Source organism: Macrobrachium nipponense, chromosome 16, assembly GCF_015104395.2.
Source record: "Macrobrachium nipponense isolate FS-2020 chromosome 16, ASM1510439v2, whole genome shotgun sequence".
NCBI classification, from domain to species: Eukaryota; Metazoa; Arthropoda; class Malacostraca; order Decapoda; family Palaemonidae; genus Macrobrachium; species Macrobrachium nipponense.
The window spans coordinates 61,845,536-61,862,834 of NC_087209.1; the positions used below are offsets into that span (position 1 = coordinate 61,845,536).

The 17,299-nt window shown below is 38.3% G+C and overlaps 1 protein-coding gene across 2 annotated transcripts in view; it reads left to right on the forward strand.

The window, feature by feature from the left end:
- LOC135195766 (uncharacterized) overlaps positions 1-487 on the forward strand; it is a 16,130-nt gene extending 15,643 nt beyond the window's left edge. Inside the window, exon 6 of one of the 2 annotated variants that reach the window (XM_064222214.1) lies at positions 85-487. In XM_064222214.1, the coding sequence (XP_064078284.1) occupies positions 85-312 (228 nt within the window). In that variant the 3' untranslated portion in view covers positions 313-487. The remainder of the gene's footprint in view (positions 1-84) is intronic. The other variant, XM_064222213.1, reaches the window with a different exon arrangement.
- Positions 488-17,299: the final 16,812 nt, after the last annotated feature.

The window sequence follows — 17,299 nt, forward strand, 5'->3', positions numbered from 1 at the left end:
TTTTTAAAAATGCTGTAACATTTAAGATGAATGTCATTCCTGGGATTCAGCAGAAGCATCAATGCCTGTCCATCCCTTTCACAGGTCAAGTTCTCGAACATGAATCCAGGAGGAGACCAGGGACAACTCATCAACCTAGTCCTGTCCTCTTTTGGGCCCGACATCCTGGATTACCTGAAAATCCTGCTGACTGGCAAGGACAAGGAGGTTGCCGACAGGATTGTTGTGGATGTCCGTCAACACGGCGCTCTGTCCTGGCTGGGGTCAGCAACAATCCCCTGGATAACAGAGACGAAATGGCCGAATACTTGAGCACCATCTTCCAGCACTTCGTTGAGGGTCTGAAAGTGCCTGGTCGAGGCTTTGACATCTGGTGAAAGCTCAGTAGTTGATCTTGAAGTTTCCCAGTGGTGGTACTTGCGTCTGGGGGGATAAGTGATAAAAGGACTTGTGCAAGTTTTATTCGTATGTTATGTGTACTCTGATTTCTGTGATTTGACGGACATTTGAAGGACGATTTTAATTCCAGTTCTACATATAAGTAAAAGAGAAAGCGCAGAATAGAACACTTTTCAAACACGTCCTGACAAAACACAAGTGATTGACATTGATCTTAAGTTTAGTTTTTATTTTTATTTCAAGCAACAGTAACTATAAGTTTTGGTTAACTGAAGACAGAAATTAAACTGCGAATTTTAAAAGGAACAATTAGTGATTCCTAAGCATAGATATCCTAATCATTGTCTTGTATAAATGTTTTAGACTTGCTTTTGATTAATATCATGATTCATACATTCATTACTGTTGGTCAAGCAAAACATTTGAACATAAAGATGATGTTTGTTATTTATTATGGTTATCCGAGCCACATCCTGGGATGATTCCTTCGGCTTAATGTACATAGTCCACTATGGTATGGTGTTACATTGGAAAAGAGAGAAAGTTAAGTTAAGTATATCTTAGTTTTACCAGACCACTGAGCTGATTAACAGCTCTCCTAGGGCTGTCCCGAAGGATTAGATATTTTTAAATGACTAGGAACCAATTGGTTACCTAGCAACGGAACCTACAACTTCTTGTGGGATCCGAACCACATTGTATCGAGAAATGAATTTCTATCACCAGAATAAATTCCTCTGATCTCGCGTTCTTGGCCGAGCCGAAAATCGAACTTGGACCATCAGATTGGTAGTCGAGCGCGAAGTCCACTCGTCCAGCGGGAATCTGCAATGTTGTTGTTCAGAGTTGGCCCCCTTTAAAAGAAAAGAGAGGGGAAAAAAGATGTCTGCTATGTTCATAGGTTTAAATTTTATGAAAATACGTTGATTTTCTTTTTTTTCGTCAAGCCATAACTAAGTGTTAAAACTTAGAAGTACGCTTGTTGCATTCAATTTTGGTCAGTAAGTTACTCGACCCTTACATTCTTATGAGAAGCTCCTCTGAATTCAAAATCTTCCAACAGGTTGCCACCAAAGTTGAACTAATCAAGTCCTATCAGAGAGCTTTCACCCAAGTCCTTTAAATTGTTTAACATGCTCTGCTTCTTGGAATTTCCAATAGGATCCAGTACTGGTGTCCTTTGAAGTTTATCACAAATAACAATTTGTCACTTCTCGCTTGAAACTCGCCACGATGCTATAAAATTTGTGACTAAGGGAATGTTGCAGAATTGTAGATGTTATAATGCAGAGCTCTTTGGAAGTGCCAAACTGCCCCAAGTAAAGGAAGGATGCAATACAGACTAATTAAATTGCCATAAATTAAGTTATAAACTGCATTGCAACAAAACAGTGTATAATGAGAACTACCTCCCATGTGGTGGGATTGGTAACGATCACGAAAAAAAAATTGCAAAACTAGTCTGGCAGTTGCGACCTGCCAGAAAATGCAGAATGCATTACAATCCAGACCTGTCAGAAATACGAAGTTAACTCCTAATGAGAGCATGATGGACGTAGATAGACCGGCCATGCAGATTTGGACTAATTAGACGAAAACAATCAAGTGGATCAGATCAATTCGTACTGAATATACTCTCAAGGAACATGGAAAGTTGCAGAACAGTCATTAATACAGGGTCGAAGTGCTTGCCTGCAAAAAAAAAAAAAAATCAAGCCTATGACATGTAGTATACTCGATCTCGCGAGCGCGCTCCCGCTACTGTAGCTACAAAGATGTCCTTAATTACACAGAAACCAAGGTGCCATTGTCTAACGCTGTGGTGAAAACTTGAGCGTCTAATTAGTTGTTAAACTCATTTATAATGAGGTACGTTCTATAACTGGAGTCATGAGAATTCCATAACAAGCAGTGACAACGAGCTTTTTATATTGTGTCAAAATTATTACAATTTTTCCACAGCCTAGTATACCAAATTTTATGGTTATACAGATTATGGAGTAATCAAATACAGCAGGCTGAGGACTGAATAGAAAAATGAATATTTTTTTATTGAATGAGAGCATTCGTTAATTTGTTGTCATTATCTGGTATCCCAAATGGAGGGTGTCAACCAAACAACCTTCTTCCTTATTAGTACGATATCTCCTACTTTTGTCAGTTTGTGTGAGATGGACGATATCTACTTTTTCTATCAACAGCTTGATGAATTAGAGTACCTAAAAATTCACTATGGTAGGTATCTAACAATGCATCTCGGACGTTACATAAATTTTACATAATTTTTTAGAAATATCTGAAACATGACAATTGGCAGGATTAAAATCTGGATCCTCTGGAAAAGGCTGTAACTCTGGAATCAAATTTAGTGAAGTCAACTCATATCCTCTGATAAGCTGTTCAGGTGGTTATAGGCTCTGGTACATAATCAATGTAGTCATCTCTTAAAGCCTCTTTAAAGGCTATCGGTCGTCTGTTAACGAGATGTATGATATTACACACAAGAAATTCGAAATCATCAAAAATGAAAGTACATTGTTTTTGATAGCTTCCAAAGATTAATCGTTTTACCATCTTAACACATACTTCGACCAAAGAACCCAGCTGACTGCAACCCTTAAAATATTGTTGAAAGGATAAAGGTTTCACACAGTTTTCTTCAAAATACAATTGAGTCTGAGAGTCATTAATGAAAGAGCTTTATAATACTAGCACCTGCTACCAACTGCGTTCCTAAATCACTGATACACAACTGGGGTATGCATATTCAAAACAATGTAATTGGAAAGCTCTAAGAAAATCTGATACATTCAAACTTCTGCAGACCTTTAGATTAATGGCCCTTGACCAAGTACAAGTTATGCACAATAACCATATTTCTGTGTCACCTTTTCATTTTTTACGTTGAAAGGTCCTAAATAGTCAACAAAAACATTTGCAAAGGGAACTGTAGGAGGATCTGATCGGAAGTCTATAAGGAATTTTGATTTAATTTTATGGTACGATTATTAAATCTTCGACAATGAACGCATTGCTTGAGAACGTTTTTTGACAACTGTAAAAATGGTTTTATGAATATATGTAATACCTTCTAAGATCAGTTAACACAGAATAACAAAAACCGGAATGTAACAATTTTACATGTGCGTCCCAAATATCAACTTAGTTAAATGACTGTCTGGATGTAATAGCACTGGAAATTTGCCGTTAATATTATAATTCCACTTCTTGAACTTACTTTTCACTCTTAAAATACCCTGTTCATCCATAAATAAATTTAGCTGCGTTATGACCGGAGGGGAATCTCTTTCTGGCATTCATACCAGTTTGAAAATACGAATATACCTCAGGGAAATACTTACATTGTTCAAACGTGTAACAAATGACTCAGAGAGGAGGCAAAATAGTTAGTAAACTGGAGAAAAGGAATTCCTGCCTTTAATTTCCACTTGTGTAAGGCCAAAAATACTATACGATAAACTAGTAGAAGTCTCCGTACACAAGAATAACTTTCCAAATCCACAAGGTGGTTTTAAATTTTCGGTAGCACTAATTAAGGGAGACGAATGAATCTCCGTGGCGACCTCAAATGCTGGGATAGTAATCGACAATTCGGGGTGGGGGGACTTCGGTCAAGCTAATGTCTGGGCCTGTTAAAATACATGACTTAAGGAGCTGATTATGCGATACACATCTAGTAATTTAAGTCTGCAGGGTTATTCTTACCAGAAATGAAATTAAACTTGACAGGATAAATTTCACACAATCTCTGTATATTATTAATTCTATTCAAAACAAAGGGAGAATGTTTATTTAATTTGTCTAGCTTCAAAGACGCAGAATTTAACCAATGTAATGCACAAAGAGAATCTGTACTTAAGGCCATAATATTCTCAATTTCTATGGGTCTTATGCAAGACGGGCCAGATAATCTTTGTAAATATCCAGAGCACACTCAACACTTAAGTGGACGGCATTTAGTTCAAGGGCAGGTATCGATTTATTCTTTAACTGTTTATTAACCAGTCTGTTCTTGGCATGAATAAAACTTAGATGGCCTGTATCAATATGCTGCAAATAAATAACACAACCGTAAATATCTCTACTTGCATCTGGAAAATCACATCTAAAATGTTATATATACCATCCCTAGGGACCTACAGATCGTTGAACGCTTATAGGAAGGAAGGGGAGCTCTATTTATTTGTTTGCAAATGTTGCTCCATTCTCGCTGCAAATCTGTAGCCAAGACTGTATCCCAGCTTAAATTTTTCTGGCACTGCTCAGCTTATGCATAAATAATCTGCAAGCGATTAAAACAAGGGCAATATTAAAGCCAAAAAATATCAAACTGAGAAGCAATAGTTTGTAAATTGACCTCTTAGTTTTGGCACTTGAATCAAGGCATATAGGGTTAGTAAAAAATTTCATCAGAATTCCTGTCCCATGTTAGTCCAAACAATTTACTGGTGCTACGGGGTAACTTCTTCGGTCTCTCCGTCTATTTCCATCTGTAAGGCTATATCATTAGTAACAACCTGCTGATATAAAACCTATAAGGGTTAAAAATACGAGGAAGCTGTTGGTACGACCATTTCAACTCTGAAGTATTAACAGTAATAGCCCCATTATCCATGTAAATAAGCGAATAAATGGACCTTTTCAAGCCCGATATGCGAGGATCCTCAGAGTGCTGCAAAATCAAAATGTAATAAAGAGCCATCATTAATAAAAAGGACTACATCGAAGACCAAAAGGTAATCTCATATTCTTGAAAGCTACTAATGAAAAAATCACCTTTGCCGACATTCTTGAACCAAAAAAAAAAATAAAAGTTTAGCCTGGTCATTTTCGGTCAAAGCCAACATATTGAAAGCTTTCTTAAGATCAAAAATAAGTAATTTTCCTGTCAAATCTCAGATTCAAAAATGACGAAGATAGCTTTTGGTTTAATAATGCAGTCCAGAATACATACACTGATTATGAGACAAAGAACTACCGTCTACCGAGTCTTTAAGATTCGATAAAAAGACCACCCTACACTTTGTGGTGACTTTGTCGGGTTTAAATATTGGCATGTGAGGCAGAAAGGAATATTGAGGATTCTCAGTTTTAAAAATATCAAGATCATGGATGGGTTCAATAATTCCTGCGTTAATCTGTTCCCTTATGGTCTGACCAACGAGTTGTAGAAGACCATCGCGCTGGTTTAAGTTTTCTAAAATTAGACGTTTAGTATTAATTTTGACAGTCTTTCATTTTTAGACAACAAATGGGAGACTTTGCCATTCCATAATAAAGGACCATAATTCGTCATCAGACTCCCTCTGATATATGGTTTTAATTGAAAAATCGACCAGCTGATTATTAAGCTCGACACTTTCATCATTATACACATTTTGATCATAATTCAAAAAATGACCGCATTCAGACTCCAAAATTTGTTCAGTGGCCTGCTGCAATTGCCTTTCCATTAGTTTACCTTTATCATTGATAAACTGAAAAGGAACAGTTTACTTCAAACCCGTTGTCCTGGAGGTCACCATCAGACAGAAAATCTATTCTCGTGTTTAATAACAACGAGCTACTTACCAACATGCACCGTAGAAACCGAACGAACATTACCGTCAGGTACAGAATTCAAAACTCCTGGGTTTACATTTAGGCAGGTTACGTTGTTCAACATCAAATCGACATTACCCTGCAATAAAATGCCAGCATGAGAATCTGTTTATACCGAAGGACAACGTCACCCAAAAACGGTTACGTCGGTACCTGCTAAACAATGTAAAAAAGCCTGTACAACAAGGGGAGGTACATTTAGCAATAGTGCGAGGTGTGTTTATTTAACAACTTATCAGCAAACATCATACCCTGGTTTTGAAAACTTTCAATTACTTTACCAAGCAAAGGCAATTTTAAAGCAATACTAATATCAGGTACAACTAAGCCAAAAATTATAAAGGACAAAACTACCTATTTCACAGGCACTTCTACAATTTTAGTATAATATTCTTTATTCCCATTAAATCCACTCACCGTAAGTCTAACATCCGAATTGATAGTTTTAAGGTTTTTCTCCTCAGCTAACCTACTAGTGATGAAGGTGCTTTGTGAGCCACTGTCCCTTAGACCTCTGTAAATGTCGCTGCCAATACTGAAAGAAAACGTGGGTAACACCGAGTTTCCATACGAGTGCAACAAAACGGCCACACCGCTGTTACTTTTTGTGGAGTTTCAAAATTTACTTTATCAGATTGTTTAGATCTGCTGCCTTTGGAGGGCTCAGACTCGCAAAGATAACTCATATGCCAACCACGGCAATTAAAACAACGTCTTCTAAATCTGAAATGCCAGTTGTTAGATTCATGACTAAACTGACCACACTTAACACAACCGTGTTTAGATTTTAAAATTTGCACCTTATTGGTAGGGGAAGGGAACTTTGAACATTCATAAATAAAATGAGAATTATTAGCGTTACCAACTTTAAGACACAAAGAACAGCTGGGTGAAGACCTGGAATCTGAATCACTAGTTACTGCCTCTACAGCTAATTTACGCTTTTTCTTTTCGAGAAAAGTCCTTATATTCCTGTACATTCTGCGAGATTTTTACTCTTTGTACCTTTAGCGACCTTTTTTTGTCGTTCTCGTATCTCTCACATGCTGTAAAAAAGTGTTTGTCTTTATATCATTCAGGGCAGGGTAGTCTTGCCTGTAATCTGAATTAAATGGCGCTGGAAACTATCATTCAGCCCATACCAAGCAAAATACCTAATGAACTCCTCAACGCTAATATTCAAAGTCTTCACTGATTCACATACCGATCTGAGTTCGGAAATAAGAGAAAGGGGTCTTCACCATCTTTCAAATGCAAAGCAGTAATTTTCTTAATGGCTGAATTCTTCCGAATATCGGTTGATGCAAATGCTGAAATTAGCAATTCTTTGGCATCAGCGTAATGCTGCTTATCCGCTTCTACGGAAAACCTAACAAAACCTTTCCCTCTACCCTCAACTTGTTGTTTAAGTAACAAAAGCAAATCCCTATCGGGATAGTTAAAAGCTTTAGTAGTTCCCTCAAATTCTGTGATGAACTTCAAAAAATCTTCACCTTCTACACTACGAAACTTGGGAAGAGGTGCCACAGGATTGTTTAAGTAAACTTCTGGCTACATCGCTAACATTACTAGCTAAGGATACTCGAGGAAATATCTAGGAGAGGTAAACAGGTTTCAATCTTATCTATATAATCCTGACATAATGATAATTCCATCTCTAAATCTGTACTATCAGAATCCCTGGAAATTTCTTATCCAAAATCTCAGTGTCCAAGTCAGTTAACTTATTCTTATAATTTACCAGAATACCTCCTTGATAGATAATTTTTCGTCCTGGCTAAGAGTATTGAATGTGGAGGACCTGTTATAATATTCAGTCACCTTTTTGCGGATGACTTTCCTTTGTCCAATAAGCACAGATAAAGCAGACATTGTTTTAAATTATTACAAGAAATAATCCTAGAAAGGAAAAAATATTAATGTATGATCCTAGAAAGGAAAAAATTAATATTAAAGTAATAAATCTGAAAGGAAATAAATTTCAGTTCACACAATGGATCCCGACTACTTTCACCAACTAATGGGATTCTGCATAGCGAAAATCCAACTTCCTTCGTCGTTGCCCCACGTTGGGCGCCATAAGCTGAAAAAACTATGAAGTCACCTTATAAGGTACTTAAAAATACTGAAGGGAAGTCAATTCATACACCTTTGAAATGTTTAAATTTATTATTTATTGCAAATGTGTCAAGTGCATGACACAGGGCTCTTCCTCTTCAATAATCAGCTTCTCCTCCATACCTGGATGGGAAATACAGAAATTGCACGTTAGTGGTGAAGCCTAAGAATTAATTTAAATTATATAGGTAAGAATAATATGGCAAGAAGCACTTATACATAGGAATATGCAAACTGTTATCTTACTGTAAGTAGGTCAAGACAAGAAAAACCAAGTATGACAACCAAATCAAGGCTGGATAATCCTATCCTGAAATAATATAATATCCGTGTAAGTTTGCATTAAAGGAGATTCTTGCAATTTTATGTTGACTTATCCAGAATAACAAATGAGTAGCTTTACCACTATTGGTACAATAAAACCATGAACAACCTTCAGTTAGAGTTGCGAAACCAACTGTAAGGACAAGAGAAATCCTTTATAACTATTAAACATTCGTGAATATCCGTACTCTACCGATGGCAGGTAGGAAGGACTTTAATAGGCAGCGACAAAGGCTCAAAGAGATTGTTACGATTACCATTCAGCATTTGCCCCAAAAAATACTTGGTACTCACCGTAGTCCATCCGAGCAAGAAGGGATTGAAGTCAATGCTTAGGAGAACGTGACTTTTCTCCACAAATCATCCACTAAGGTGAATCAAAGTCGAGACGATGATGAACAAATCAGTCGTAGGAGGCAGAGCACATCCAGGTGGCCACCAATTACGCCGTCCAAATTATGGAACCAAGGGAATACTTCACAAATGCCTCTTGAGGGACCCTTGATTCTTAATAACATTCTCAGAGCCTCGTCCAAGACATCCTCCAGGAAGACAGGCTCACTCTGACGATGGAAGACGGGCTCAATGGCATACGGGTATGTGGTGGGTCCTACAGGATAGCTCACTGCCCTAATGCTCTGACAGGACCGCCCGGACTGACCGGACTGGCAGAACTGCCTCGACTGCTGAGGACTGCCTTGGGGACTGCTAAATACTGACTTCTCACGCATTCACCGATCTCGAAGTTTCCTCGTAAACAACAAAAAAAGAGGAGGAGTCAACAATTTGCTGATCATAACTATGGCAGCAGGAAGGACTGTAAGCGGTACCAAGTACTTATTTTACTTATTTTGGTAATACTAAAATTCCATATTTACGAATCCTTCCTGCCGCTGTAGGCAAGTACATTAAAAATTTATTTATTCTGTATATAGACATTTTGCCTTATAGTTACTCGCTGTCCTGGTCGTCCTCAAATTTCTACGAAGTTAAGTGTATGGTTATTCTGTTTTTGAGCTTAACTAGGTTTAATGACTTGGGTAATTCTTCAGAAGCAAGCAGCATCACCATTTTCTAAAAAACAATTAATAATCCTTCATTTTATTGTGTATTTTCAATGAATCTCATCTTATTTCCTTGAGGAAACTTTATTTTAAATCCCTTTTCCACCCAACAAGTTTTGGGTGGGGAAATACCAGAAAGGAGTGCTTTGCAGCAATAATAATCTTAACAAATGCATAATAAAGACAAGATCACCAGCTAACCTAACATTCCCTACCTAACCTAACCTAGGGGTGGGGGGGCAGCCCCCCCACACCGCCACTATAATAAGTTATAGGATGAACGGTCTACAAAAAAATTGGTAATTCTTCAGAAGCAATCCGCACTGGATATTAAATTAAATAATCACCTACATGGAAAGAGCATGTGAAAAGCAATATAAAAAAAATAGACATTATATGAGAGATTGAACGGGGTGGAATTAAATGAGCTTGATAAGTTTTTACCTCGAATTTTTCCTAAGTCGGGAGAGGTGTTTCCTCTACGGTAATGTTTACTTTTAATGAGCCCTCTAACTTACTTTCTTACGCAAACAAAAGCAGTTCCAGTTACTCATTATTGGCCGAGAGGTGTGACATCGTTATGACGTCATGGGTTTCATAACCAATTACGAACGACTTTAGTCGAAAACTAAGTTTCACTAGCATTTCAGCGGAGTAATAAAGTTAGCTGTCCAGTGTCCACTGGTATCCTTGTTGGACTGAATACTCGAAAAATGAAGCAAAAACCGGCATTTTGTCTTCCTGTAGCTATGGCAGTGGTAGTGGCTGGCCCTTCTGGCATTAATTTTGACAGAGACCTTCGATTTCCTACCGATTGTTTGCAGTGCAATGTGGGTTACGGTGAATTTTATCATTATTTGTCTAGTGGTGGTGGTAAAGAAGTTGTGATTGAATATGCTCAGAGACATAATTTAATTCTACAGCCAAAAAAACTGCGAGTGTTGTGGAGCTATTTGTCGGATCGACTACAACAGGAACGCCTTTAGGTGTGATCGCTCTGTAGTGACGAAAGGACGTCGGCGTAAGCGATGCGACACCCAAATCTATCTGCCACGGTAAGTAGCCTTACTGTAAACCCTGTGGGTAGCGCGCGCAGCGCAACATTACCTCTTGCCGTACATGCCGTGCTTGCCAAGAATCTTTAAATATGCGGATAAGGCGCGAAGCGCCGTTCCGCTACGGCCTTACTGACAGCACACATAAATCGATGGTCGCCGATATGTAGTCGCTCCTTACTTTGTTTGTTGTTGTTTTGGTATCGCCGCCATATTGGCTTTGGTGTTCTTCCGCCGATTTCGGTCGGTGGTCGAGTGGGCCCGCGAATCAGTAGGTGCTCCCAATTATTATTATTTCTGCAAAGCACTCCTTTCTGGTTGTTTTGCGTAAGAAAATAAGTTAGAGGGCTCATTAAAAGTAAACATTACCGTAGAGGAAACACCTCTCCCGACTTAGGAAAAATTCGAGGTAAAAACGTATCAAGCTCATTTAATTCCACCCCGTTCAATCTCTCATATAATGACTATGCTTTTTATATTGCTTTTCACATGCTCTTTCCATGTAGGTGATTATTTATTTTAATATCCAGTGCGGACTGCTTCTGAAGAATTACCAAAAAATTGCCAAAGTATAGGCCTACTTACCAGGATGTTATGGAGTTGAAGGATATAATAATGCAGCTTCCAATAGAAAATAATGCAGGCGTATTTTGTAGTCATTGTAGAACAGCATAAAATACGTTGCACATAGATATCCTACCCAGTTGTTTCCGTCGTCCATACTCTGGGACCAAGCTCTTCACATCCCTCCACCTTTCTATGATATTTGTGTGTGCAAGGGTCACAGGATCCACAAAATTTAGGGAGTGGTTCACTTGCAAGTGCTGGTATCCTAACTCCTGTAAGCAATTACAAGCCTTCCAGCAGTCACTCACTATTGTCGTACCAGGCTCAACAAATTCCTGTATAATGGGCAGCAATGTTTCTGCTGACCTAACCTTCACTGGCACTAAAAAACATTGCCTTGTAACACGACATATACCACCAAACACCCACTACCATCAATAACCCTACCAACATATATTTTCTCTTCCCAAATTTAGATTCGACGATCTCAACAGTTAGACCGACACCACCAATCTTACCACTATTTCTGAAAACCCAACTTATTGCCACCTCTCGGCAAAATGAAGCCCAATCACTTTGTCGCTTGGGACAGCTGCAATTCCCCTTCAGCCAAGTTATCAGAAAAGTTAGGACTACACCATAACTTAACAAACTTCAAATTAACTTCAAAACAGAGATGGGATTTTTCAAACCACGTTTCTTTAGAGTCAAGGAAACACTAAAATTACATCGCTTACGCTGACGTCTTTTCGTCACGACAGAGCAATTACACCTAAAGGCGTTCCTGTTGTAGTCGATCCGATCCGACAAATAGCTCCACAACACTCGCAGCGTTTTTGCTTTAGAATTCAATTATGTCTTTGAGCGTATTCAATCACAACTTCTTTACCACCACTAGACATAATGATAAAATTCACCGTAACTCACATTGCACTGCAAACAATCGGTAGGAAATCGATGGTCTCTCAAAATTAATGCCAGAAGTGACAGCCACTGCCTCTGCCATAGCTACAGGAAGACAAAATGCCGGTTTTTCCTTCATTATTCGAAGTATTCAGTCAAACAAGGATACCAGTGGACACTGGACAGGTAACTTTATTACTCCGCTGAAATCCTAGTGAAACTTAGTTTTCGATGAAGTCGTTCGTAATTGGTTATGAGACCCATGACGTCATAACGATGCCACACCTTTCAGCCAATAATGAGTACCTGGAACTGCTTTTGTTTGCGTAAGAAAGTGAGTTAAAGCCGGCTCATCAAAAGTAAACATTACCTTAGAGGAAACATCTCTCCCGACTTAAGAAAAATTCGAGGTAAAACCTTATCAAGCTCATTTAATTCCACCCCGTTCAATCTCTCATAATGACTATACTTTTTATATTGCTTTTCACGTACTCTTTCCACGTAGGTGATTATTTTTTTTAATATCCAGTGAGGAATGCTTCTGAAGTATTACCATGGCTTGTGTTCGAGACAAGTTATACTGTGTAATTAGTGGTTTTCAAATGTAACTGAAGTTCCCTGTAGGAAATTTTTGCATGATTCAGCAAAATATTGACCCCCACTGTATTAAGGTTGGTAAATAGTGTTGTGTTTTCAGACAGTCGGGGTTAGGTTTTTTGGTTTTGATGCAGCTTTTTGGGAAATGTAAAGGCTTAAAGAACATAGTGATGGAATGCACAAGTCTTTGATAAAGTGATATTCATTGTTTTCCATTGTGCAGAGAATAGCCAATGAAAAAACATAGGTAGACTAAATTAGTTTTTAAAGTTTCCAAATCGGCTTAGTTTATCGTCCATAAGTGCTTTTGATTTTTTCCAGTAGTTTTTGTGAGGGAAAGTATTTGTTGGAATTCTAGTCATAAATAGTTAAGGCGCCACACGTAAAAAGTATTAATGAGAAAAAAGTTTTGTCAAATAACTAATACTGTTTGATTAACCTGTGAAGTTTTCATTACTTCATCCAGGAACTGGTGTCATATAATAGGAAATGGTGTCATATAATTGGGTTCTTGGATGGAAAGTAGCAGTATTGTATGAAAAACAAAGACATATTTTAACTTAAACCTTCTGCAACCAGTGTTTCATCCTAACCTGTTAGTTTAGGACAAAACACATACTGTTATACTGTTTCCTCCTATTCATGTGTACATAATAGAGCGGACATAATTACAACCTCCTGGCTGGACCACTGCATCACATCTCCACAACTTCATGATTCTATTATGAACTGCAATATTCGCTACGATCTTGCAACGGGCTACGATCACATCCCATTACAGGTGTCATTCAGTACTCCATCCCTCCCTAGCGTGAACCCCCTAACTGACCGCTCACTAGCGGTAAACTGGGATTTTAAAAACCAACAGAAAACCAGACTCTTTAGGGCGACCACGGAAACCAGGTTGCGGTCAGTAGTTCAACCGGCAGACGTCTTACTTTGTACTAACACAAATCTTAGAAATGACCACCACAGGAGGGATCTGAACGAATTCTATTCGAACATAATCTCTGCTATGCTTGCTTCGGGCAGGGCTGCCTATTGATTTCGTCAAGGTAATTCTCGTAATATACCTGGATGGAATGACTTGGTTAAAGATCTGTATACATACTCACGAGAAATGTTTTTACTGTGGAGGCAAAATGGTAGCCCGAGGGAAGGACATGCTGCATTATTAATGAGACAGGCGAGAGCTCAGTTCAAACTTGCTCTTAAGCACTGCAGATTAAATGAAAAACAACTAAGAGTCGATGCAATGTCTAGAAACTTAGAATTTGGTGATTATTCTCGTCTTTGGAAAGATATCCAGTCCTTAAACCCCAAAACTAAAAAGCTATCACAGAGAGTATGGGAAGCAGTCTGAGACGAGGCTATCTCAAGTATGTGGGGCGATCACTTCAACAATATCCTGAATTGCATAAATGATCAGGATTCCCGAAGGGATGTAGATAACCTCCTTACTGACAACATTCAATTTAATTTTGCAGACCGTATTACGCCAGGTACCATCAGCGATGCCATAAACAGCCTACCTAATAATAAATCGCCCGGCTGCGATGGTCTTCCCGCAGAGGCTTTCAAATTCTGCCATCCGATAATTTACATTTTGCTAGCTGCCCTATTCAATGCGCGTATAATTCACTAGTTTCTTCCAGACTCCCTACTCTTAGCTCACTTGATACCATTAATAAAAAACTACCGGCCGATTGCAATCACAATGATCGCATCGAAGATAATTGAGTTGGTTCTTCTAGTGAGACTTCTCCCCTTTCTAAACACCACTGACAACCAATTCGGGTTTAAAGCAAACCACTCAACCGACACCTGCATCTACATACTGAAAGAATTGCTGAACTACTACCTATCATCAGCCTCTCCTGTTTTCCTTTGTTTTGTGGATGTGAGAAAAGCATTTGACAGAGTAAACTACCTGAAGCTGCATGAAAGAGGTACACCCCTATATCTAATTGGCATTTTACATTGGTGGTTCTCCACACAGCAATTCTGTGTCAAATGGGGTAACGTATTATCGTACACCTTCGGCTCCCTAAACGGGCTTCGGCAAGGGGGCATTCTCCCTCCATACTTGTTTAATACGTACACAGATGCCTTGAATGTCAAATTGAACTCGCTCCCAATCGGATGCACTGTCAATGAAACAACTATAAACAACTTCTGTTACTCAGATGATATGGTTTTGATTTCCCCATCAGTGCAAGGTCTCCAACGACTCATCGACACTTGCTGCCAATATGCAGAGGAATTTGATATAATTTACAACGAAACCAAGACCCAGTGCATGTCGCTGCTCCCGAGATCGCTTAGGCATATTGCAGAACCACAAATTTTTCTCGGAAACAATCGGCTGGAATTTGTGCACGAATTTCCGTATTTGGGTCACATTATCACCGATGACCTAAAAGATACGGCAGACATTGAACAGAGGCGTCGTAAGCTATGTGCAACTGCCAACATGATTGCAAGGAGGTTTGCCTTTTGTCACCGAGACGTGAAACTGCTGCTCTTCCGCTCATACTACTACAGTATCTATAGGTGTTCCCTCTGGACGAGCTATACCCGAGAGTCCATGAGACGTATCACTGTTGTGCACGATGACATTTTGAGACGCCTCACAAACTCTCCCCGCTACCAGTCCGCCACACAGATGTTCATAGAAAACCACCTGGACAATTTAAAAATCATTGTAAGGCGAACAATGTCCAGTCTGGTAACCCGAGTGAGAAACAGCAGCAATTCGCTCATTCAAAGCATCCTAAGGAGTGAAGCAAGAAGATCTAAATTATGGGAAAATGAGACCTTTGTCCCCTAAAGGACTTAATCTCTGTATTGGAAAGATGTCAATTGCAGATTCTGTCATTATTATAATTATTGCAGATATTTTACTTTTGCATTATTACTGTGAATACTATCAATTTAAAGCTTTTTCTTACATTCAATTTTCGTATTTAGCTCTCTGGACCTGACTACTGTAACCACCCAAGGTCTCTAGATGAAATCTAAGTTATATAATCTGTACACTAACTGTTATAACTCTCAATGCATCTTTTTTTTCTCACCAATATTACTGCTGTTATTACCAGTATTATGATTACTAGCTTTTATGCTACCTCAGCTATTTGGTGGATAAGTGTCGATTATTCATTTTTATTTATCATGTCTTATGTATCTATATTGTGTATGTTACTGTCTACATTTTGTATATTCTATGTATATGCCCCTGAGCTGAAATAAAGGATATTATTATTATTATTATTATTATTATTATTATTATTATTATTATTATTATTATATATGCTTGTTTACATAATGCTGTCACAGCTTCAAGAGTTACACTACCCTGTGCTGCCAATGACCTTTTTAATTTACAAATTGTTTATGTATGCACTGCTTTAAAACTCAAGATGGTTCTCCTGGATAGTTTGGCCTTGGAGCTTGACATGCGTTCACTTTTTACGATAAAACAGTTTTCTCATCCAAAAAACCTTCACTGTAGGAATTAGAGTGAACACAGGAATGTAGTTTGCTGTCATTTTTTATGAGAAAGCCTACATGAGTTTCAAATTACCTACTGAAATTAATGCAAGCTTTTTCATAAAAACATTACACCAAACCACATTCCTGTGTTCTCTCGAATTGCTGCAGTGAAGGTATTTTGGATGAGAAAACTTAGACCGTAAAAAGTGAACACGTCAGGCTCCAAAGCATAGTTTGGAATTGCTTCTCTTTGCACCATGCCTTCTTAGCTTGTGCAAATGATCGGATTAATGTAATTTGACTAAGTACATTTTAGCTGGGTTTTTAAAAGTGGGAAAGAGTATGAACCACAACTTTTTCTTTTTTGAAAGACTTACATCATAAATTAATCTGTTTAGGAAAACTTAGATACAGTGCTATTAGAGAAAATTTCTTAGTACCTCTAAGGATTTTTTTGTAAAGTTGAATTGGACTAAAGACAATCTGTACCATGTGTTAAGGAGACTTTAAATAATGTGCAACGAACTGAAAGGCTTTTGTAACCAGATGCCCATTTAGGAACGTTCCCGCGAATACGACAGCCACCAGGGATTTGGGCGTCAAATGTATTTCGCCGTGTTTAGTACTGGCCCCTGCGGGTTAGTTACAGTCGATCCCCTAAATATAACGGTAAATTATTAAGCAACCCAAGTATTATATAAAACTTAAATTTCCAGAGAAATACCCGACGCGGAGTTACCTAGATCTACCGAGTTATACCTTTGTGATTGGTATAGCTTTTGTGACTTAACTTTGAAACAGATTAAATGTACATTTTCTTTTGCAGAACAATGAATGCTGTGAAGTGTTCAAGAGAGAAATTGGATCAGAGAAATTTTCCAAGATGGCTAGAAAATGGTGGTCTCGACCTCTTTCAGTGGAAGTCGCTACAGGTAAATTTTTTTAATCTGCAGTGTTCTAGAATCATGGACGTTTAAAGAATTATAATAGCATGTAAAGCTGTCGTTGCTGATGCTAGTTACTTCTAAAGGTATTGAGAACCAAAACATTTAAAAATTACTATAATTTCCAGATTAAGTTCTTGGGCGGTTTACCAGATAAATCCTGTAAAGGCGTCACAAAAGGTGTCTCCAAGCAGTATTCTAGGTCTCAATT